General features: G+C 37.3%; 1 protein-coding gene and 1 long non-coding RNA gene across 5 annotated transcripts in view; both read right to left on the bottom strand.

The window, feature by feature from the left end:
• LOC134211806 (sodium/hydrogen exchanger 9B2) overlaps window positions 1-20219 on the bottom strand; it is a 48206-nt gene extending 27987 nt beyond the window's left edge. The window contains exon 1 of one of the 4 annotated variants that reach the window (XM_062689067.1): window positions 19955-20219. Coding sequence is in view for 2 of the 4 variants with exons in the window: in XM_062689065.1 (XP_062545049.1) it covers window positions 19445-19461 (17 nt within the window). In the remaining 2 variants the exon portion in view is untranslated. Of the gene's footprint in view, window positions 1-3468; window positions 3488-3939; window positions 4159-19444; window positions 19758-19954 lie in introns of those variants that run through there. The other 3 variants (XM_062689065.1, XM_062689066.1, XM_062689068.1) reach the window with 3 other exon arrangements.
• Window positions 20220-24443: 4224 nt separating this feature from the next.
• Window positions 24444-24886, bottom strand: LOC134215966 (uncharacterized). The gene is made up of 3 exons (XR_009980399.1): window positions 24785-24886; window positions 24626-24728; window positions 24444-24565 (listed from the first exon to the last, which is right to left on the bottom strand). It is a non-coding gene; the product is annotated as an uncharacterized LOC134215966 (long non-coding RNA).
• Window positions 24887-25188: the final 302 nt, after the last annotated feature.

Here is a 25188-nt window from a genome sequence, read left to right as displayed (position 1 = left end):
ATATAACAGATGACCGAACATATAGTTTCGTGCACACTTCTTGGTTTTAAATCTATAATTTAAATTAATAATTAAATTTATACTTTAAAATTTATAATAAAACTATAAAATAATTTATCTTTCCCGTCAAAAATAGTATCTCGTTTTATTGTCTCAGTTAATTTTTTGGATTTTTTCAGGTCAACTTTCCCGAAGAACCTATTTGTTTTTAAGCCTTCTAACTATTTAAAAAATTAAAAAATAAACCAAAAAAGTGCTGTGAACCGGTCTGAAAAATTCACCTGATGTTCGTTCAAAATCAGGCAAATGTTGGACCAATCTTGAAAAACAGCACTTTTTGGATTTTTTTGTTTCAAATTTTAAAAATACTTAGAGACATAAAAAAATATGGGTTCTCTGGAAAAGTAGACCTTAAATAAAATAAAGAATCGATCACGTTACGGTACCTCAATCAAATAAACGGGGTTCATTTTGAATTACTCTATTTGCATCAGAAAAACTGGTTGATGTTCAAACGAACACGTTCAAATTAAAAAGTGTTCAGATTTAAAACGGTCATATTACCGGGGATCCACGGTACACATTTATGACAGGAAAGGTCAATTTAGTTGCCACTATATTGTTTTGGGGGATTATGACCCTTGAGAGTTATATATCTTGCATATTATCTCTTCCGGCCAACATTCGCTATTCCATGATTTGTTTAATGCAGTATGATCTTGCTGTCTGAAATTCAACATTTTCTTATAGCAATACTAAACTGGAAATAAGTATAATACGTGTTTCTACACTACACTGAAACAAAGTGAGAAGTAAATTTAACCATAGTCGTGTAGTAAAATTTACAATAGCAAAATGTTGTTGAAAGAAATGCACAGATGTTTAAAATAACAACAATGTTTTCGAAAGCACCATAAACATTACCATGTGTTGCTGACAATTCGGATCCTCGGAAGCAAACCAGATTTACGACGGACTTAGGGATACCTGCTTTCTGTGTCAAGCAGTTGGTCATCGGAGAGAATTCTGTCCTCAAGCGTGGAAGAAGTCCGGAAAGCAAGCGCAAGTGTACAACGTATGCGTGCAGTGCAGTGTACTATGTATCTGGGATCGAAGGAGAGTGGATATCATCGGAAGCGTTGGATGTAGCAGTCGGTAGAAAAAAAGATGACGTGACACTGGAAGAGGTGACTATTGCGATAAAGCAAGCAGTGCACAGTGGAAAAAAATTGTCCGTAGTGGGAAAAAAAATCAATATCTCGGTACAGGCAGATTGCTCTGAATTTTTGACACAAATCGTAGAACTTTCTGGGGAGTCGTGCAAAGTTGGTTAAATTCACTGCACGAAGCTCACCCGGATCAAGTTCCGCTTCTGTAACACACCCGAAAAAGAAGTGTGTGCGGCGATCGTATTAAGAATTATAATTTATATTTTTCATAATATTATAATTAATTCCTCTAGGCTTCGTAGAGTTTTTAATGAACAACTGAGCTTATAAACAAACAAACTGAAAAAAGGGAATTTTTGACTCAAAAATAGTACTTGCACTGTTACTGGCAAAAGCAAATTTGGTACAGTGGTCGTTTGCTAATGGGGGCACAACTTCACCCCGATTTGACAACCATCAGTATTGTTCACCTTCTGCATTGCACAAAAGACAATTTTGCGGGCCAAAACTGATAGATCTTGCCGAAGCCTAAAGCCGATCAAGCTAAATTTTTCACAGATTAAATTTCTGGGGTGCCTCGTAGATATCGACATTTTTTTTCTAGGACAGTCTAGTATACAATACTGCTCTACATCAATGCTGTTATTTCGCATGGTATAAGGCATGAAAATTATTCATGGAAAAAACTTACAGAACAAACTAATCAAAAATATAAACAAACAATAAAATCTAAATTGTGAAGTCATTGACATCAGTATGACTACAGAACAAATTAGAATAACCCAAACAACACAATTGTCATAACAGAAATACAGTGGCCTATGTTCAACCAAATCCAGTCGTATATAAGTTGCTGCAACCAAATCGGTTTAAATTGTGCTACTCGGGAAATTAGAATCACAAATAATGCAAATACAGGCTTGATTCGATCCAACTAATAATGCAACATTTTTGCTCCAGGTCCGAAAGATACCACTGACAAATTCGGGCTGCTTTAGTGAATTGCACGTTTCACTGAAGCCTTCTGAGAAGTTTAATGAATCGTTTACTTTGAGCGTGCTTACAGCGGCACACTAAGAGTTAACTTTCGGAATCAGTATGGCGAAAGGCATCTAAGGTTTAATATCTCGATAATAAGCACCTTAATCGAAAAAAATGTTTGGTAGGCGTAGTAGCAGACATCGCGTGTTTTCTCAACAGCAGGAACTTTCCATGGAAAACTATTTGGTACCAGTTACGTAGGAAGATGTCTGCTACTTCTTCCTCTTCTTCTTATTGGCTTTACATCCCCACACTGGGACAAAGCCGCCCCAAAGCCGTAGTACCACAGTTATTAACTGCCAGGTTTCTAAGCCAATTTACCATTTCTGCATTCGTATATCATGAGGCTTGCATGATGATACTGTTATGCCCAGAGAAATCGAAGCAATTACCAGTCCGAAAATTGCCTAGACCGGCACCGGGAATCGAACCCAGCCACCCTCAGCATGGTATTGCTTTGTAGCCGCGCGTCTTTCCGCTAGGCCAAGTCAGTCATTACTCAAACCAAAATCCAATTCTTGGAGCAAAATAGAGAGAGTTATATTAATCAAGGGTTTTGACCTACCAATGATTTAGTAAAGACCACAGTTTGGATCTTATGTCCTATATGGTAAATTTTAACCTAACACTAACATACTCTCTTCATCGCGTGATTTAACTATTATGTGAGCCATTTCAAAAGCAATCAAATAAAATGTAATGGTCTCCAGTAAGCCTTACGAGAAAATGTGTAGCATTGCTAATCCGAGGATGACGAGTCCGATTCTTGTTCCGGCCTAGGATGTTTTCGGGTGGGAAATATTCTTGACTCCATGGGAATTGTGAGTCCATTGTATTTTCCAAGAAAAATACATATCTATGCAATTGGAAGGCATAGAAAAGTTTTCGATCAATAACGTTAGCATTGAAGAAAAAACTGTTTGTAAGTAAGTTTAACATGAAAGTGTGCTACTAATAATGGCTCATATACCGTACAACTGACTCCATGTGCCAAATGAACAGGAATTTTTTTCACTGTTATTTGTCGTTTGATATTATGATCCCATGTAGATTTTCAAACAAGTTTTTCGATTATATGAAAGAAACATTTAAAAATTGACAACTTATTTCTTCTTTGAAAAACAATACAACGTTGAATGTGATATACTAACTTAAAAAATAACGTTGCGTACCTGTAATCTGAAAGTCTTTTTTAAAGAATGTGGCAATTACCAATTAATTGGCAGAGCAGAATCACGTTCTGATGATAGATACATACCAACAAATGAAGTTTTCTTTTGAAAACTTTATAGTTAAGGGTGATAGAGGCGAAAATGTCCATCCGACACACTTTCAATGCGTCCCTGCCGGTATTATTTTCGTCTAGGTTTGACTATATTCCGGAATTGCGAATAATTACACATTTGAAGCGGGTTCACTCCCGCCACAACATTCCAACGCATAGCTTATAAGGAAGAATCATCTGAGTCAGTTGCTATCGCACTGTTGATAGAGAAAATTAGCGGTGTTGAGACGCGAAAACTGTTGCACGTGAGCTGGCTCTGGCTTTGTGCCCTCCGTTTCATCTTCGTTTAATTTATTCGCACAAATCGTATCTCGAGCGTATTATGCGAATGTGCATCATTCCGAGGGAAAACTTTGCTTTTCTCACTTGATTTATTTTAATCAGTTGTTCCATTGTTCCGGTTTGAAACAATTGAACTGTTTAATTAAAAATTGGTATAATTACGATTTCTTCAACATGGCTACTGATGATGTTCTACTCCATATAATCACACAACTGTATCGAATAGATCAATTCTGGACGCACAAATCACTATGCACCCGAACTAGCGACGGCCACTTGGCGCGAAGCACTCTTGGGCTTAGAATCACGCGATACTGGTACTCGAGTACACGAGAGGGTTTCCTAGCACCACCGGATGCACGATGTATACTTCTAGGCAGACCAATGTAGACTCATTGAACGATCGGAATTGACCTATTATTTATAAACTTAGATCTCCTACTTGGTCATCCGATTGTCTCACAGGCTTCACAGGGTTTCGCCAGGAATGCGTGAATTCTGACGAGCCAGATCTGTAGCCAGAAATGTTTTTCGGGTAGGGGTTTGCTTGCCACACGGCAATCAAAGCGTATGGCAGTTGCATAATTGATTTGTATTATAATTGTTCATGGTTGAACGTGCGGTAGTTGGTATACTATTTTGAATGTACTATGATATGATACAAAAGCTGGGGTATGAAATAATATAAAGCTCCCCACAATGTCTCGTGTCATTTGACATAATGTGACTTGGCCCTTTGCATCGTTGATGATAGATTTGAGATAATAAACTGCTAGATAACGTTATAAGATAATTACTGCATGTTTTGTACATCATGAGAATCTTATCAGCGACTACCAAATTTTCTTAAAACTTTGTATTAACACCGCATACTCGAGGAACTGAATTGATTTGATTGAACTGCGTTGATAGCCACCAGTCTTTACTACCATGACATTTTTTTAGATCGGTTTGGTTAGATTGGGATTAGAGAAAATAATGTTCGGAATTGGGGTAAGAAAATGACTCCTGTAGTAATCAAATATTAACCAAATGTTTGGTAATTCAAGATTTGTGAAATTGTATATTTTGGACACATAAGACTTTAGAAACATAACTGACACATGGACACATAAAAGCTTAGACATTGTTCATATGTATTGATGCATATTTGCAAACTCATTAGCCCTGGACTAGGTTTATTGCGTCATCTGTAATTCGAATGTACTTTAAGCATATTGTATTTTATTCTTGGGATATTCCACCACAAGACCACAAGCACAAACCATGGAAATGGAAATAAAATTTACTTCACATCCGGAGATATATTTGAAATTGCAAAGATTTTCCCGATTCAGTATCATCTTCAAAAGTACCACGGACTTAGGGAAGTTATTCGTTGGTATTCGTTGGGACAGAATTTGTCTGTAGCTGGCAATATGACCATTGACCCTGGTAGATATTACCCCGTAACATCAGGTAAAGGTGTTAAACAGGTCGTTAAAAATGATAACAAGAATTTCAAAAAACTACATTGTTCAATGTCTTCTTCTTCTTCTATGGCTCTATATTCCAACTGGAACTTGACCTGCTTTTCAACTTAATATTCTATTAGCATTTCCTCAGTTATTGATTGAAATCGCATCTCCGGATTGCCTATCTTAAGTTTTTTCTCGCCAGGGTCACTAGTACGCGACACTGAAGACAACCTTACTTTTAAGGACGACTTCATTAGCTATCCGTACTATATTAACTGCTACACCGTAAACACAAAATATAATAGCTCATGATTCATACGAACCATATTTGAGTACATATTTGGACATGTTTTTCAAAGTTGTAGTTTGATGATACAAGTCAAGACAAAATTTTCAAAACGACTTATCTGCTTTTGTAAACAAAGATTCAAACGATGATTTGACGAATCTGATAGCTCTCCCACGCAAACCAACACCATCAACAGGTAGCGGAAACCTTCACCTACCTATTGGTGGTGTTGGTTTGCGTGGGAGAGCTATCAGATTCGTCAAATCGTCGTTTGAATCTTTGTTTACAAAAGCAGATAAGTCGTTTTGAAAATTTAGCCTTGAAGTGTCCCTTCATATCGGACACTGTTACAGCATGTTCAAAGATGACCAAATCCCTATTGGCTTAGCAATTAAAACATTTTGAGTAGTATTATGTTTTACTTACAATAAGTTTTATACTTTAAAAGGTAGTACAGGTTTTTTTGGTTATCTTGATAAATTGCGCACTTCTGTGGCTATCACCTCAGCAAAAAGAGAAAAAACAACAAGAGTAAGTTGAAACATACAATGTAAAAAAGACTGTTTGCTCACATGTAAAATTATTTTGTCCGATCTGTTGGACAGTTGCTGGAAAACCGAAATTGGTTTCAAACCATATTTACATGAGCATATCTATCAAATCATGATACATCATCATGATACATCATGACACAAATTTATCATCTCTACATAATCAGAAAAGTTCTGATCGACTTTAAAATAATTGATTCAAATCTTTCAAAGTAAACTGAAACTGCAAAATATTGGGCATATTTATTCAACCTTATTTAAAAAAAAAAGTTTACTACATGGGAATCTGAAGTTCCATACAGGCAAATTAGTTTTAAATACCTTCATTCTGTACTAAATAAGATGTTGGACCATGTGTCGTTTTGAGATGTGTCTGGCACGATTTCAAAGTGGTTCAAATAAATGGAATAGTAATAACATGTTATACGACAATTGAGGTTAATCAATTTGTTTTGTTCATTACCAAGAAGCATTTAAACAGTTATCCTCCACTTCCAATTGTCTTTCAATTGCGTTTTAGTGTTCCAGGGTTGTTTTTCGATTTGAAATTTGATACATCAAATTTAGATTTATGTTTGTTGAAGCTGGATTCATTTAAAATCTGGAAGCACGGCTTTTCTTCACCAATGCTCCTAGTGGCTTGTTCTCGAATCTTTTGACAGCAAATTGTTTTGGGAGATAGGAGAGCTCCAGTGGTAAAAATATTGCTACGATCTGTCTAGAATTAAAGAAAAAACAGGGAAAGGCCGAATAAAAATAGTTTTGGATACCCACGTTAAAACTCAACCGTGGTCAAGTTGAAAAATTGATGAATTTGACTTTAATTTGGCAAAAGTTTGTTATACCTATGGCTCGATGAGATGCTCCTGAAGTGTTTAAATATATGTTCTTCTTCTTCTTTCTGGTCGACCTGGGGCATAGACCTAGGGGATGTCAGCAGCGTTAAATCGCCAATAGGCTTATGTTTGCTAAAAAACTGATTTATCAAGTAATTTGTAGCTGCGCACAAAAACCTTAATTTTTCGTTACAAATAAATCTATGAACTAGAAATTCACAAAATGTTGACGGTCATCGTGTCTTAAAAAATACGCGAGGTCTTTTAAGTAAAGTTTGTCATTTCATCATCAATTTTCCCTGCAGACGCAATAAACCGCTGCCTTATTTTATCAAAACAATTCAAAGATTGAGCTGATTTCTTGCGTCTAGATGTCATGCTTTTCTTTGCCGTTATGCAAGGTTATAAACGAGCAATAATAATCCCAAGGGAAGAATAATGTAGTTTTTTTTTCAATTCGTTCAGTGATATTGGACCCCGCACTAGACACGCGTCACTATTTAGGCATGTATTGCCAGCAGCATTGTTCTATCGTTTTACCAAATTGTTTATGTACTGCTGAATCGGCTGGACATCAGTGTATCAATAAAATAGTGGTGGTGAGTACGTTCACTGATTTGTATGGCAATCGTTTGCAATGACAAATTCGAACCGTGTTGTTTCATTGATAACTCTGCTTTTTCGTTTCACGCCTTTGGTTTCAAGCAGTCGGTTTAATTGATCATCTAACTAGATAGTATGCAAACGTGATGGGTAATTCCGAGCATGTGGTGAACTGTTGATATCTATATCGTCTGAGTGGGGATGGGTGATAAACGAATATGTTGACGCAAACTGCATCATATATAGATGACTTTAATTGCTTTGATTTTAGGAGCTCTTCCATTATCGTTTTTTTTTTCATAGCACAATATCTGAGGTTGTGAGAGATCGTTTATGATCATATATTTAATGGATATAAATCGATCAATCATTGGCTAAAAGATAATAATTTACAAAACACTCGATATAAGCGTATAACTGAAGAAATTAGATAGTTTACCATTTGCTCTAAGAAATAGATTATTGTTTCCCCTTTCTCGTACACTAAGAGGCTATATAGATAGTTTTTGTTAAAAGGCTCGGAGATCCATATCCATATTGTTATGAACAAATCTACTCAGTGGGTGTCTGTGGGTGCGTGTGTGCATGTGTGTGATTGAATGTTTGTGTGCTAGTATGCCAGTATTATCGGATTATGTGCTCAAAAACTATAATCAAAATACTATTTTGAAAAATGCACGATAGACGCACCATTACCGCTAGGTGGATTATTTGGGCGGTTATAGTTCTTTTTGTCTTTCTCGTACATCGAGATATTACGAAAAAGCTATATGTTCACTCCATAAACGATTTTATGAGAAGCCTTGAAGATCCAAAATTTATTTCTTCAATTTACGAGAAAGGTAACATTACTGCTAGGTTGTTTTTTAAAACTTTATTATCGTGTTTCAAAGCTACAGCCAGGTGAATTAATCAGGGTTTCGATTTTTTTTGATACATCAGGCTAAACATAAAAAAAAATACAATGTTGTGAAAACTCATATGTGAATATGTACATTATGTGGAAGATATTGGGTTGAAAAATGTATTGGAGGAAATCACTTTCCCTTCAATGGGACTCGAACCCACGACTTACAGTATATAAAATATTGCTTGGATGACGCAAGGTTTTAAACGCTTTACCAATTTTTAAATAGTTTCTTACTATGCAATATGCATGTATTGTCCATTTAATTGAAAGTTGAAATGGTTGACTACCAGTTGGATGTTCCTCACGTTGTGCCTTACTTCGAAAGCGGTGCATTGTACACTGGGTTTACTATTTACGCGATTGGGTTTTGATTATTTGGATTCATTGGAACATTGTCTTGACTACACGAAAAAAACACAAAAAAAAATCAAAGAAAAATCAAGTGGTATTTATAAAAATGTGGAAAATGCGGCAGAGATTGATAAAATCTATTCACGTGAAATGCGATCCTAGTGTATTTATTTGGTATCCTAAGTAAAGTCACACGAGTCGGGAGTTAGGCTAGGATGTGCCAATAAGTCGTAACAAATCGTACCGATTTTCTGTCATTATCGTACGGTGGCTGATTGGGTGAAAATGACAATCAATTACTTTGTTCGGCGATGGCACATTTTCAGATAGGGTACACCCAACCAGCAGATGGCAGATTTTAATACAAATTTGCATAAGAACCTTAAGAAACTGTATAATAATTTGTCATATACAATTTCGGAAGATTTTAATACAATTTTTGAATTGGATCAGAGAAACGACTGGTATGACGGCGAATGTGAGCAGTTAGTGGAAGAGAAGAATGCAGCATGGGCGAGATTGCTGCAACACCGCACGAGGGCGAACGAGGCACGATATAAACAGGCGCGGAACAGACAAAACTCGACTTTCCGGAGGAAAAAGCGCCAGCAGGAAGATCGAGACCGTGAAGAAACGGAGCAACTGTACCGCGCTAATAACACACGAAAGTTCTATGAGAAGTTAAACCGTTCACGTAAGGGCCACGTGCCACAGCCTGATATGTGTAAGGACATAAACGGGAACCTTCTTACGAACGAGCGTGAGGTGATCCAAAGGTGGCGGCAGCACTACGAAGAGCACCTGAATGGCGATGTGGCAGACGAAGATGGCGGTATGGTGATAGACCTGGGAGAACGCGCGCAGGACATAATTCTACCGGCTCCGGATCTCCAGGAAATCCAGGAGGAGATTGGCCGGCTGAAGAACAACAAAGCCCCTGGGGTTGACCAACTACCAGGAGAGCTATTTAAACACGGTGGTGAGGCACTGGCTAGAGCGCTGCACTGGGTCATTACCAAGATTTGGGAGGAGGAAGTTTTGCCGCAGGAGTGGATGGAAGGTGTCGTGTCATCTACAAAAAGGGCGATAAGCTGGATTGTAGCAACTACCGCGCAATCACATTGCTGAACGCCGCCTACAAGGTACTCTCCCAAACTTTATGCCGTCGACTAGCACCAACTGCAAGGGAGTTCGTGGGGCAGTTTTATGGGCGAACGCACCACCACGGACCAGGTGTTCGCCATTCGCCAAGTACTGCAGAAATGCCGCGAATACAACGTGCCCACACATCATCTATTCATCGACTTCAAAGCCGCATATGATACAATCGATCGGGACCAGCTATGGCAGCTAATGCACGAACACGGTTTTCCGGATAAACTGACACGATTGATCAAAGCGACGATGGATCGGGTGATGTGCGTAGTTCGAGTTTCAGGGGCATTCTCGAGTCCCTTCGAAACCCGCAGAGGGTTACGGCAAGGTGATGGTCTTTCGTGTTTGCTATTCAACATCGCTTTGGAAAAGGGTAATATGTACGAAGAGCAGGGATTAACACGAGTGGTACAATTTTCAATAAGTCCGTCCAGCTATTTGGTTTCGCCGACGACATAGATATTATGGCACGTAACTTTGAGAAGATGGAGGAAGCCTACATCAGACTGAAGAGGGAAGCTAAGCGGATCGGACTTGTCATCAACACGTCGAAGACGAAGTACATGATAGGCAGAGGTTCAAGAGAAGACAATGTGAGCCACCCACCGCGAGTTTGCATTGGTGGTGACGAAATCGAGGTGGTAGAAGAATTTGTGTACTTGGGCTCACTGGTGACTGCCGAAAATGACACCAGCAGAGAAATTCGGAGACGCATAGTGGCTGGAAATCGTACGTACTTTGGACTCCGCAAGACGCTCCGATCGAATAGAGTTCGCCGCCGTACCAAACTGACAATCTACAAAACGCTAATTAGACCGGTAGTCCTCTACGGACACGAGACCTGGACGATGCTCGTGGAGGACCAACGCGCACTTGGAGTTTTCGAAAGGAAAGTGCTGCGTACCATCTATGGTGGGGTGCAGATGGCGGACGGTACGTGGAGGAGGCGAATGAACCACGAATTGCATCAGCTGTTGGGAGAACCATCCATCGCTCACACCGCGAAAATCGGACGACTGCGATGGGCCGGGCACGTAGCCAGAATGTCGGACAGTAACCCGGTGAAAATGGTTCTCGACAACGATCCGACGGGCACAAGAAGGCGAGGTGCGCAGCGGGCAAGGTGGATCGATCAGGTGGAAGATGACTTGCGGACCCTCCGTAGACTGCGTGGTTGGCGACGTGTAGCCATGGACCGAGCCGAATGGAGAAGACTCTTATATACCGCACAGGCCACTTCGGCCTTAGTCTGAATAAATAAAATAATAATAGTATTGGAATAATATAGATTTGTATTATTTTAATACAATATCTGTATAAAAAGCCTACAAAATTGTATATGCCAAGAATTCATACAATGATTGCCAGATTTGTTTTCTGGTTGTAGCTTATTGTTAACTTGGCTGTGTTGATGGTGCATAAAATTGATATTCATAAAAAATATACAAGAGTTTTTTTTATTGAATTTTTGTGTAAATTGAATTTATGCTGTACTGTAAGTGATATATGGGGTATAATGGCCAATAGTAGACCCTCCAGCCATTTTGGATCATTACAGCATAATATGAAAATTTTTCAATAAAATTCCACCGGGAGAACCTGCCTTATATTTTAATGATTTGATTACATGCTTTGAAAATGCCATAGAAAGCAAAAATAGATGATTTTTTACAATTTTATATGATTAAAATAAACACCAGATTGTCCATTATATGAATACTTCGTGGGGTCCAAGGGGAAGCAGAACATCTTGAAATGGAACATGAAGATCAATTGAACCGTTTGTTTGAGTAACTGCGTATGTAACATTTTGGCTAAAATGAGATATTTATATATTTGAATCCTCTTCCCAAAAATACGTATTCTGGCAAAAAATGAAAAAAAATTTGTTCAGTAATGTGTGTACTGCTTACAGATTTTGCACTGGAAGTGTCCCAGGGTGTTGAGTTTTGCCAAAATTTATTGATCTGTATCGAAGAAATCGAAAGGTTCGGTGCCAATTTGTTCAAAACAGTTTTTTGTTGTTTTCTCGAAATTGTGTAAAATAGACTTTGCAGTTTTTCAAACAAATGGTTCAATTGAAGTGTCGACCATACGGAAGCAATTTCCTATTATGGACCCCCGGGGGTCTACTATAAAGCATAATCAGTCAGACTTTGAAATATTAATTTTAACGAATAGCGTCGTGTATTTGAGGATTTTATGTATGTTTCGTAAAAGGGAGATGCAGAACTTGATTGACGCAAAATTACTTTGTCGATAATTCCGCTACTAGGGGGTCCACTTTTGGGCATTTTACCCTACATGATTCTCAAATGTTATGCTAATTTAAAACACGCGATTTACAGCATCATTGACCACTTTTAACCATTTTCACTCTAAAATTTATCTAATGTCACGTAAAAACTTGTTTCTGTTAGTAGGTAACATCTTACGATCAATGATGGAGGAAATGAACAAAAAAATATCAAATTTAATAACAAATTATTTGGTGGATTTGGCATAAAAATGATTTGGAAGCACTGTTCACCACCACGTCGAAGCAACCGACTGAGGAAAAAACAGTAAAAACTGAATAGTCTCATCCTATCCTAGGTGGGGAGTAAAATAAAACCTGGCTAGACGTCCATTCTTATTTTCAACTGAAATAATTACAGTATGCCCCCGCTCATCCGGATCTCGCTAGTCCGACGACTTGTAAATTCGAAATTTCACGGATTGAAAAGTATCAATCAACACCCATTTAAACACATTAGTGCTGTCCAATGGGAGCTTGAAGTAGCTCGAAGTTTCTCCCTGTCCTGCTCATGCCCATTTGTTGACAAAAAAGAACGAGCAGGACGGGAACAACTTCGAGCTACTTCGAGCTGCTCATTGGACAGCATTATTATGGTTTCAAATTTGTTCTGTGAGTTTGTTTTGGTTCATTTGTATGGATTTGACAGTAATATTGACGAGAAAGATCTCGATAGTTCGGACATAAATTTGTCGGATCAGCGGGGGTATACCGTACATGTTTACTGCAGCCCGATGGCATCCCTATCTCACCCAATAGGTTTGTTTTGCAGCCAACATAGACTAGTGCAAGATGACGTAGGTTGACAGTTCACAGAGCTATTTCACCAGGACTTGTTTGGTCATTTTATTCGCATGTAGATGTCCTTTCATGCTGAATGCAAAGAATATTATTAAAATACTTGGATCACAGCAATTTTTTAACAAAAAATATGAATTTTAATTTTCCCCTCATCGATTTTTCTTCTAACACCTTGTAAACAAGTCGGGAGTTAGGCTAGGTAACTGTAAACTGTCAAAATAAGTGAGGTTATGTTAGAATTTGCATTGGTCTATTGCGCGACCGTATCCCACTGACAGTTCTGTATCCTAATGAGAATCAAATGTGATGTTTGTAAACAAAACACATACCATCATGATTTTACACTGAGATGTTAGCTACAGAAACATGGCGTCGTGCCAGGTGGCTGGTTTACTGCTTCTTGAATTTATATCATGAAGCGAAGAACAGTGTATAACACACCCACGGGGCAAAATGGCCTCACTCATGTAATCTTTTGTAGAACATTTTTGAACGAATTTCCATTATAATTCATTAGTATTCAGTATAAAAATGTTACAGCATATATGATGTAACAGAAAGGCTCCGTTTTATTCGACTTACTTTTCAATTTTTTTTTAAATTACAGGTCGTTGTTATTATGGAGCTTGCATTCAATATTACGAACAAGAAAAAGTTAAATGTAAAATTAGAGGTTATTGAACATAAAAATATGGGTTCAAATATTTTCATAGCGTGTAATTTTTAGAATTTTTAACTGTGTAGTTATTTATTACTGATCTGCAATGGAAAAAATAAGCAAAATCCTTTTATTTTCACATAAATTTAACGATTGGCGAATCTTTTACCTCAACCGTCGATCAAGATTATCGATCAATCCATTAATACAAAACAAACAACCATTATTTTACCATTATTCTACATGTAATTGAGCCATTTTCACCACCATTCGGACGTTTTGCCCCAGGCCCATTTTTAAACTTATTTTAAATGCGTTAGAATGTCATAAAACTTTGACAAAACTTTGGAATAGGAGATAATTTTGAACAGGGATGTTATCGATCATTTAGTAATCTGGGTTTTATCATTTCTCGCTTAACTTTTCAAAAGGTCCTAAGTAACATTTTTTTCATGATTTAATTTGAGTATTGCAATCAACAGATTAACATGAAATATGTTGATTGCATTATTCAGATTAAATCATGAAAAAAATGTTACTTAGGACCTTTTGAAAAGTTAAGCGAGATTTAGTAGTTTGCTAATAACACATTCCAGAGGCTAAATTTTAAAATGTGTTGTATGGTGAACTTCTAGTGCGAAGGTTTTTCTACAACTCTGTCTAACAGTTCGTTCTTTGAATTTCACTAATAACGGAGCTATAGCGCTAGTAGCAGTAACTTATACTAAATGATTGAAATTTTGTTATCATTTAGTATGAGTTACTGCAATTGGCTCCTTAATTTCGTTAACCCTTTATAAGGCAGACGAATTTAAACAATAAATTAACCAAAACAACAATAGGACACAATGTTGACATGGTATTAAACTCAAATGTATGTTTGTTATACATTAAACAGTTCAGAAACATTAAAAAATTGGTGGTAATATAGTTGCCACTGCCCGTCAAGCGGGACAACATTGGTGGCAATATAGTTGTCACCAAGATTTTTTTATGATTTTCTTTTATGATTTTTTTTCCGATTTTGTTTCCAAGACGGATAACCTTGGGAAAAAACACAATTTCGTCAAAAATCCAAAAACCAAATATACAGATAGGCAAAGCTTTTTCACGCTAATCACGTAATAATCTAACACAGGAGATTCAAAATAATTAATACAAATGGGGGAAAATATATCGTTTTTTTTAACGAATTTTAACTGAAAATCCTTTTTCCACTCGAAACTTAAAATCTGTTCGTAAAAAAACTGTTCTCAAGTTGACATTGAAATTTTTCATGGCTCAAATTCATCTAGGGTGTTACTAGGAAACAAATAAAGCCACTACATGGGAAATTATATTGTTAATAAATAGAAAAACATATAATTTGTTGGTGGCAATATAGTTGCCACTGCCTTATAAAGGGTTAATAGTGGAATTCAAAGATAGACCTGTTTCTCAGAGTAGTAGAAAAACCTTCGCACTATAAGTTCATCATACAACTCATTTTAAAATTTTGCCTCTGGATTGAGTTATTGACAAAATACTAAATGATCGAACGCAGATTACTAAATAATCGATAACATCCTTGATTGTGAATTGTTGCTAGTTTTGTAAATTTTGCATCTACACGTTGAAATGGTTTGATATTTTTGTTTATATTGGTGAAAACATCAAAAAAGCTTAAGGGGTGCATTTTGGACTGTTCTCCTTTATCCATAACAATACTAACTAATCCAAATCAAAGAAATGGAGCGCTAATTGTTTTTTTTTCCTTATTTTTGCATTCTACCAGCAGTGAGCACGCACGATAGCATTTAAACAACTCAAATTAAATCAAAACTTATGCGAATACTATTGATATTAGATCATGTTATTTATAATGGGACAAATACATTATACAGTTTATGATATATTTTAACATGTTGAATATTTTTTTCCTATATTCTTATATGAATTGACTTCAAGGAGAATGAAAATTTAAATGCTAATTAGATTGCATCTAGCAATTTATATGTGCTCATATATAAATCGACAAGGATATTGCCTGATTTCGAATTTAAAATTGACCAAAATATTTTCTACTCACTAGACCCAACAATAATCTACCCACAAAATGTTTAGGAACTGGGTAAATTGCTGGATTTTTCTACAAACATTGTATGAGACAAGTTCTTACACAAATTTTGGTAGGTTTTTATAGAGAATTTAAAGAAAATCTAACATCTGCTGGTTTGGTGTACTGATAGCAATATGCCAAATTTCCTGGGCCGTTTTCACCGGTTGTCCATTTAGACCAAATTTCCATATGTTCACCACCTTCCCTAGTAGACCGTAGTTGACTTTTCAGAACCCCTCTCCACAAATTTTACAAAATATTACACACCTGTGTTCAGAATAATAGCAGCGGAAGCCGTTTTTCATACAAAATGGTCAACTTTGGCAAACTGTAACTCTGTACCCCGATGACCGATTGAGCTGAAATTTTGGCAGTGTATTACAAATATATTAAAATTTACACATACTAAGTAGCATTTTTTTCGAATGACGCGTTCAAAAATTACGCACTAGGTCAACTTATTTAAAAAAATAGTTTTTATTTTTGATATATTGGCTAATTCAAATGTCAAATTCCACAATTTGTATTTTTTTAATTATAAATTTAATTATAAACCTGAATTCAAATTGATAACATTCCAATCAATAGTTTTCCTGATATTTCCAAACAAAAACTGCTATTATTTTGAACAATTTGACCTAGTGCGTAATTTTTAAACACGTCATTTAAAAAAAAATATACTTAGTTTGTGTAAATTTCAACATATTTGTAGTTCACTGCCAAAATTTCAGCACAATCAGTCATCGGAGTACAAAGTTACAGCTTGTCAAAGTTGACCATTTTGTATGAAAAACGGCTTCCGCTGCTATTATTCTGAACACAGGTGTACATATTGTGCATTATATATGCACATAGACATCAATCATGTGTAAAGTTATTCAAATCCATTTCAGTATACAAACATTACAACAAAAATCAAATTTCAAACAGAACATAAATCAATTTGAAACAAAATCAAATTTAATACTTTGTCTTCGGCTGCTGAAACCAGATTTGGAAGTCTAGTAATGGAATTTCCGGTGAGCTCGATTCTTTCTAGACGTGTGCGCCACAACCATCGACTTTTTTTTGCATCGGAGCGCCGTTTTTATTCAATCCTGTAACGCCACTGACCTACAATTTTTCACGTCGGTGCAAATTCATAGAAATGGGAAGAATTGGCAGGGCATGGAAAGTGGAAATTCCAAAGAATTTTCCCTTGGAAATTTCGTAGAGTTTCCCGATTAATAACCCAAAAACTTCCCATTGATACTCCAAATTTATTTAATTGGTTTAATCACCGTTACTCAGTTTGGTGTTCACCGAGAAAAACCTACAAAACAACTTGCCTTGAAAATTCCATACAATGTCCCGTTTTAATTTTGGAGAACTTTCCATAAAAATTAGAGCTCCCGTTAAGTTTTTGAGTTAATTTCTCGAGGTAATTTAACATAGACTTTCCCGCGGAAATCGCCAAGAACTTTCTATGGAAACTCGAAGATTTTTATCGCGATGCAGACCCACGCCGTTGCCGCCGACATCCGGACCGGCGCATGTTTCTGATTTCTTTATGGATAGTTCCTCTTGGGAATGGTCAAACCTCTTTTTAGTCTTGATAAATTGTCGATCAGTGGGCCCTCCTTAGCCGTGAGGTAAGACGCGCGGCTACAAAGCAAGACCATGCTGAAGAAGGCTGGGTTCGATTCCCGGTGCCGGTCTAGGCAATTTTCGGATTGGAAATTGTCTCGACTTCCCTGGGCACAGTGTTGTCCTACACTCAGTGCGAAAAAATCTGCTCTTTGATTTTAGTCCATCTAAACGATTTTATAGTCTCAACTAAGTAAAAGTAATTAATAGAAGGATATTTGAATTTTCTAAATGTCATGTCAAACTCCACTCCAGTGTATTTTCAGTGTGCGCGCTCCTGAGGCTCTGGTGTGCATTTTTTCAATAGTTTGACATGACATTTAGAAAATTCAAATATCCCTCTATGAGTTACACTTACTTAGCTAAGATTATAAAATCGTTCAGATGGAGTAAAATCAAAGAGCAGAATTTTTTGCACTGAGTGTAGGCCTCATGATATACGAATGCAAAAATGGTAACCTGGCTTAGAAACCTCGCAGTTAATAACTGTGAAGTGCTTAATGAACACTAAGCTGCGAGGCGGCTCTGTCCCAGTGTGGGGATGTAATGCCAATAAGAAGAAGAAGAAGAAGATTGTCGATCTGCAGCCAGCATTAGTCGACCAATAAATTCTATAAACATTACGTAACGCGAAAAACGTTGTTTTCAAGAGCCCCCACTCCCTCGTAACAATCATCATAACTACCGCCCATCCTAAACAAATTTGATATTTTTGTAAAAAAAATCTCAGTTTTGGCAGTACGATATAACGAGTTATCATGTATTGTATTAGGCCGTTACAAATATTTAATAAAAATTATGTCATATTAGTTTCCGTAAGGTCAAAGGGGTTGTAGGTATAATAAAACATAAATATTGAAATGAAAAAAATCAAAACACTCCTCGGATTTGTTAAATAATGTTTTGAAAATCCTCAAAATTTTCCGAAAGTTTTATTGCTGTCCCCTCGAATTTTTATTATTTGGCAAAAAATACGAGGGGGGACATAATTTCTATGGCTCTACATTCCAATTGTAATTTGGCATGTTTTTCAACTTTCAAGTGTTCTATTAGCATTTCCTCAATTATTAATTGACAGCTTTTCTAAGCCCGCCATTGCAAGACTTGGTAGTACAATGGCTACATTATGCCCAGGAAATCAAGAATGTGTCCCATCCGAAAACATCCTAGACCGGACCAATAATAGACCTCGCTATTTCCGGATTGGCAATTCTTTGCCTTTGCTCGCAAGGCTAACTGAAGAACCCCACTCCACTTTTGACTGAAAATAGTAACTAAAAATCAAAATACCCCCCCACCCCCTATTACATTACGTAATATTAAACAAGCCCTTACCCATGATGAAAGCTCACATAAAAAATAAGCAGAAGGAAAACGGCATTTTCAGCATACTCGAAATATCCCCCGAAAAACGCGGGACATCGCCAATGTCCATGGGGGATTGAGATTTATGATAAGGACAAAAAGTTTGAATAATTCCTGCGTTTTATGGTTCCGGATTATTTTAAACAATGTTATGCTTTCTTTAATTTGGACAAAAGTTTGCCAATCTCAATCCTTTCGTCTAATCCCTGCAATGTTATGCCCAGAGATGTTGAGACAATTTCCTATACGAAAATTTTCTAGACCGGACCGTGAACTACCACACCATGATCTTGCTTTGTAACCGCGAGTTTAAGCGCTTGGCTTTCCCAAATCTTTTTAATATTGTCTTATAAAATGCTCTAGGACAAATCTTACTGTATAATTTAAAAGTAACTTTGTTTTAAAAATCATTTTTAAAGAATGATATTAAAGATTTTATGCTCTAAGTTAGCAAAAAAAAAGCCACGATTTTTTTTTCGGAACTCAATAAATTATGTTCGTTTTCCCCATATTTTTTTTGGATAAGTATTCTTGAAACTTAGCAGCAGCAAATTTGATTCTCATTTAAAAACTACATTGTTGCCGTTGGTACTTCGCTACAGTCCATTTCATTTTTAATATTCCAACAATAGTATTGTACCATTCATAAACAAAAGAGCCTTAACACTTACATATATTCACTAGTCATATATTCATTCTAGTACACTTTGCGTCTAACAATCACTGCTAATTTTGGTGTTCATCATCATATTCTCTTTCAATGGTATTATATTCTCGACTTATTGGTTTGAGTTGAAGTTTTCGTTGATTTTCACATGTAACACAGCTATCATTAAATCCACTTCAAAATGTCATCTTTTTTCTGTAATACAGCGATTGCAAACTGACGGATTTATTACTAGGTGCAATCAGATTTAGATCCGCGTTGATGTACTTGGCCGGCACAAAACCAACTAACCCTTGGCATAAAAGACGGATAAGTCTCAGCGCGCAATTGAAACACTCATCTGGTCACGTACCGGTTGAAATGAACGGCGTGTTTTAGATCACACAAGTATGCAAATACGCTATCATGATGGCGAATTGTTACTAATGTTGCGAGCAATTGTAGGTATATGATAGTACGCACTAGATGGTATCTTCATTGTCGTTGGCCTAGCACCGTTTACGGTTTTACTTACATTTCGGTTTTTCACTGTTAAATTCTGTCACATGAACAGGTTTTCGTATTTCTAGTGCTTTCAGTTGCGATCACTTTCGTCCGAAAAGGTTGAAAACTGCCGGAAGATCTTGTTTCTGATTCACTCATGCAGTTGTTTCCCCCTTCTAGAAACCCATTTGCTTCAAGAAATAAAATGTGCTGAAAGTAAATCACTAACGGAAGGAATGGCACTGAATAAAATTTGAACTAGTATGCTATCCACATTGCAGACTTCTTTTATAGCTTCACTACAGTGTGCACGCTGTGCTAATGCTCAAAGCAAATAAAGTTCGCGCTTCACAATACCTGACTTTACACACTGTTGGGATCATATCTGTGGAATCCATGTCGTTGTCGTTGTTATGACTGTCCATTTATTACAACTTTTTCGAACTGTTAAAAATTTGTCAAATTGCTTCCCACACATACCGAAGATCAGCTATAAAACACACTAAGTCATGTGAAGTCGCGTGAATCCGTTTTGCTTTTGTTTTTTCGGCGGATTCGCAGGTTTAATAGGTGTTAAATATGTCATGGAATCGATTAGTAAGTTGGAGGCGAGAATCATTCAGCCATTTTCTCACGTTTTCTTCTACCGGTAGAAAAGATTTTTGCGAAGCATTCTATTTACTGAGCAAAGACGTATTGACTTTTACTGGCTGGATGCATAGAGTGCAATGCCAATTCAACATGTTCTATTTTATCTTCAAAAATCGATCATAACACAATTATTAGGAAATTTGCAAAGATTGTTGAAATCGGCTCACATCAAATAGAAGTTTAGATAGTAGAAGTATTCTAGCCGATAAACAAAGGAAATTGACAAATAATATTATTATTCATTGGCCATCCAGTTAGTCTTACGAGTAAAGGCGTATGATTGCCAATCCGGGCCTAGGATGTTTTTGGGTGGAAATCATTCTCGGCTTCCAATGCATAGTGTATTTCCACACAAAATACATATGAACCATTTGTTGAGAAACTGCATATGTGACATTTTTGGCCAAAATGATTTTTTTGTATATTCTGAATCGTCGTCCAAAAATACGTATTTAGGCAAAAACAAGGAAAAAAAATTTTAATCGAAAATGTATGATTTTTTTTTCGTTTGTTGAGAAACTACATATAAACACGCACTTTGAAAAGCTTGCAGTTTTTGCACTGGAAATGCTCCATGATGCTGAGCTTTGCAAAAAAACTGTTGATCTGTATCGAAGAAATCATTCGATTAGGTGCCAATTTGATGAAAAACAGTTTTTTGTTGTTTGCTCAAAAGATTTAAAATAAAAAACTCCCCCAAAATATTTTAAAGTTCCCATAAAAAGATAGGAAATTGCCAATCAAGAAATCAATAAATAAATATAAAATCTCCACAAATGATGCAAAATTTCCTTAAAGAATTTATCACAAAACAAAAAACACTTAAAAGCAAATTGCAATTATAAACGAAGATTTTTCCATAAAGAAATCATTTATTTAATGGAAAAAATACAAAATTTCCAAAAATAAATCAATATTAGCAATGAAAAATTGCAAGTTTTAATTTTTTTTCTACAAAAAAGTTTAAACTTTCCACGAAAAAATCAATAAAGAGCAATCAAAAATATGATAATTTTCATAACGAAACATAAAAAAGCAATAACACTGATTTGTTTTTTTAATGATATTTTTTTTATTTTTTTTTGCTTTTATTGAATATTTTGTGGAAAATTTTCTATTTTTTATGGCAAAAATATTATTTTGTGAAAAAATTTATAATTGTTCATTGATTGATTTATTTATGGAAATTTTATATTTTTTTCGTGGAACATTTTGATTTCTTTATGGAAAAATCTTCTTTTATAATTGCAATTTTGGAATTATTGCTAATTTATTTTTGTGTTGTGTACAGGGAATCAATATTCGAGCAACGCCTAACAATATACTCTTTGTCATCAACAGAGTTTGTTACCGACAAACGCATCTAGCGACAAACCTTTATCAGAACCCGAACACAATATGACAAGAATCATTTGCCTTGCATGCTCTGATATTTCCGAAAATACGCTGCTAATTTTATAATCATTGTTCGATTCTCGAATATTTCCATAAAAGCAAAAACTATGATAGCATAAAACCGAGATTTTCACTAGAAATAATGCAAAATAACGGGATGAAAAGTTAACAACAAGATTGTCTTCTTTTTTGTTGGTGACAAAAAATTTCGGATCTTTGTCATTATTATCTCCGACAAAAACAAAGCTTTGTCGTTGGTTCTCTTTTGTCGCTTGTTTCGCAGGCGCATTCCAAAAAAATTGATTCCCTGGTTGTGTAAAATTCTCAATTGTTTATGGAAAATTATTTGTGGAAATTTTATGTTTATCTATTGCATTATGAAATTTTTTTTTTGTAATAGCAATTTTTGCTTTTAAAAGTGCTAATTTAATTTCGTTTTGTGGAAAATTCTTGATTGTTTGTGGTTATTTTGCATTATTTGTGGAAATTTGATATTTATTTATTGCCCATTAGAGTGATTCAAATTTGGACTTTTTTGCTCCCCTATGCTTAAACGATGGCATTTGCTATTTTAATAATCGTCCTAAATTTTTAGCTTATCTGCTACTGACTATCGATGACTGTTATCTAATTTAACATTTTGTTGTACAGAAATTCGATTTTTTTAAAGCACTCGCAAAAAATTGATTTTGAAATCATGCGGGGTGGATGCGCCAGTGGATGGGTTAAAATGTTCATGTGCTCATAGTACTGATTTTCATTTAAATTGCTTACATTAAGGCGATTGTTTTATCTGTTTCGGTCATACGAAATGAGCATGGGCTTACTGCCCTACACCGACCTCAGAAGTTTAAGGGCAATAAAATCTTATTAGGACCAATTTTGACGACGATTTCATGTCGAACATAAAGAATACGAGTAAGCAGCATGTTATTATTTATTTATTCAGACTAAGGCCGAAGTGGCCTGTGCGGTATACAAGAATCTTCTCCATTCGGCTCGGTCCATGGCTACACGACGCCAACCACGCAGTCTACGGAGGGTCCGCAAGTCATCTTCCACCTGATCGATCCACCTTGCCCGCTGCGCACCTCGCCTTCTTGTGCCCGTCGGATCGTTGTCGAGAACCATTTTCACCGGGTTATTGTCCGACATTCTGGCTACGTGCCTGGCCCACCGCAGTCGTCCGATTTTCGCGGTGTGAACGATGGATGGTTCTCCCAACAGCTGATGCAACTCGTGGTTCATTCGCCTCCTCCACGTACCGTCCGCCATCTGCACCCCACCATAGATGGTACGCAGCACTTTCCTTTCGAAAACTCCGAGTGCGCGTTGGTCCTCCACGAGCATCGTCCAGGTCTCGTGTCCGTAGAGGACTACCGGTCTAATGAGCGTTTTGTAGATTGTCAGTTTGGTACGGCGGCGAACTCTATTCGATCGGAGTGTCTTGCGGAGTCCAAAGGATGTACGATTTCCAGCCACTATGCGTCTCCGAATTTCTCTGCTGGTATCATTTTCGGCAGTCACCAGTGAGCCCAAGTACACAAATTCTTCTACCACCTCGATTTCGTCACCACCGATGCCAACTCGCGGTGGGTGGCTCACATTGTCTTCTCTTGAACCTCTTCCTATCATGTACTTCGTCTTCGACGTGTTGATGACTAGTCCGATCCGCTTGGCTTCCCTCTTCAGTCTGATGTAGGCTTCCTCCATCTTCTCAAAGTTACGTGCCATAATATCTATGTCGTCGGCGAAGCCAAATAGCTGGACGGTCTTATTGAAAATTGTGCCACTCGTGTTAATCCTTGCTGTTAATTTTGGTCGACTAGCTCAATGAAAACAGCTCATGAGTCGCCAAGCCACGTAGCTCGCCACAACAAAAAACTAACACTCGATCACCCTTACAGATTTTACATTTATTGATTGATTCAACGATTTTCCTAGCCTAATTATTCACCGATAGTAGCATGCTAATATTCCTATTTCTAGAGGTGTCTGTACATGCACAATTGTCTCAAAACTTACGATGGGCCCATCTATTTTGACTTAGCCTACGCTGTCCGCTTGCTTGCATGGAACGACGGGTTACACCGCCGTCGTCACTCTGGCTATTGTGGATGCTGCTCGGCTCGGTGCCTTCACACTATCCGGCTGACGGACGGCGATCGCCGATGAGCTTCCTCCCTTGCTCCCCGCTCTGCTTCTCGTAATGCATGCACTCTTTCTGCACTGGTTGGATTGAAGCGGCCGGTGACCGTCTCTCGAGCGAGTCCCGCGTGGTGGCTTCTAATGACGTTGCCGTCGTGCGACGTGCTGATGTGTTACAGTCTTGACCGTCCAACGATGCGGGAGATTGGAGATTATGGAAAACAGAAAAAGGCCCTGATGGCACCAACCGATCAGATCTTGCATTCTACATTGCAATCAATGTGCATTAACTCACTTCTATGCCGTGGTAGAAGGCCTTGGGGTATCAAAAGTGTCCGTACGATCGTGCGTGTTGTGCGGTACCTGAGTAGCGAGTCCACAGACACAATAGATTGCTCTCCGCGAGCTTTAAGTGACCTTCACCAGAGCCAACTGGGACATGCGATCACTGTAACATATTAGAACGAAATATTATGACCGTTGTGTGGAGGATCATATTAACGCCTACCATAGAACTACAACGTGTAGCTAATCGCCGTCGTTCACACACGTGGAGTATTGATCTCGAGCAGTCCACCGGTGTATCTGGTGAGATTTTGCTTGTCAGGAAACTGTAAAAGTAGGGTCCGGTTAAATAGGTTGGCTAGTGCGACCACGGAGTACCTACTATTGTATTTTACCCTCAGTTTATAATCGTCCACACGTCAATGCACTGACGGTGCTGGTCATGCATCCGTCTGCACTTGATCACTGTATCGTACATACTGCTTGGCTCGGCTTTGCTCTCTCAGTTAGATGTGTTTCGGAAGTGTCGTATCTGGTCCTGATCGGCAAGATAATTCCGGGTGGGTTGTGCATTTGCAAGCGGACGCCCTTGTGGCCTATTATAATATCTATTTTGTGCAGTTTTATACTACGGCTAACGCTAGTAAACTTATACTTCGTTCCGAAATCGGGTAATGCGAGTGTGAACGCAACATTGCTCTTCGTATTACCCCTTCCAAAGCGATGTTGAATAGCAGACACGAAATACCATCACCTTGCCGTAACCCTCTGCGGGTTTCGAAGGGA

Source organism: Armigeres subalbatus, chromosome 2 (genome assembly GCF_024139115.2).
Source record: "Armigeres subalbatus isolate Guangzhou_Male chromosome 2, GZ_Asu_2, whole genome shotgun sequence".
Lineage (NCBI taxonomy): Eukaryota > Metazoa > Arthropoda > Insecta > Diptera > Culicidae > Armigeres > Armigeres subalbatus.
This window is presented reverse-complemented; position numbering and strand designations above follow the sequence as displayed.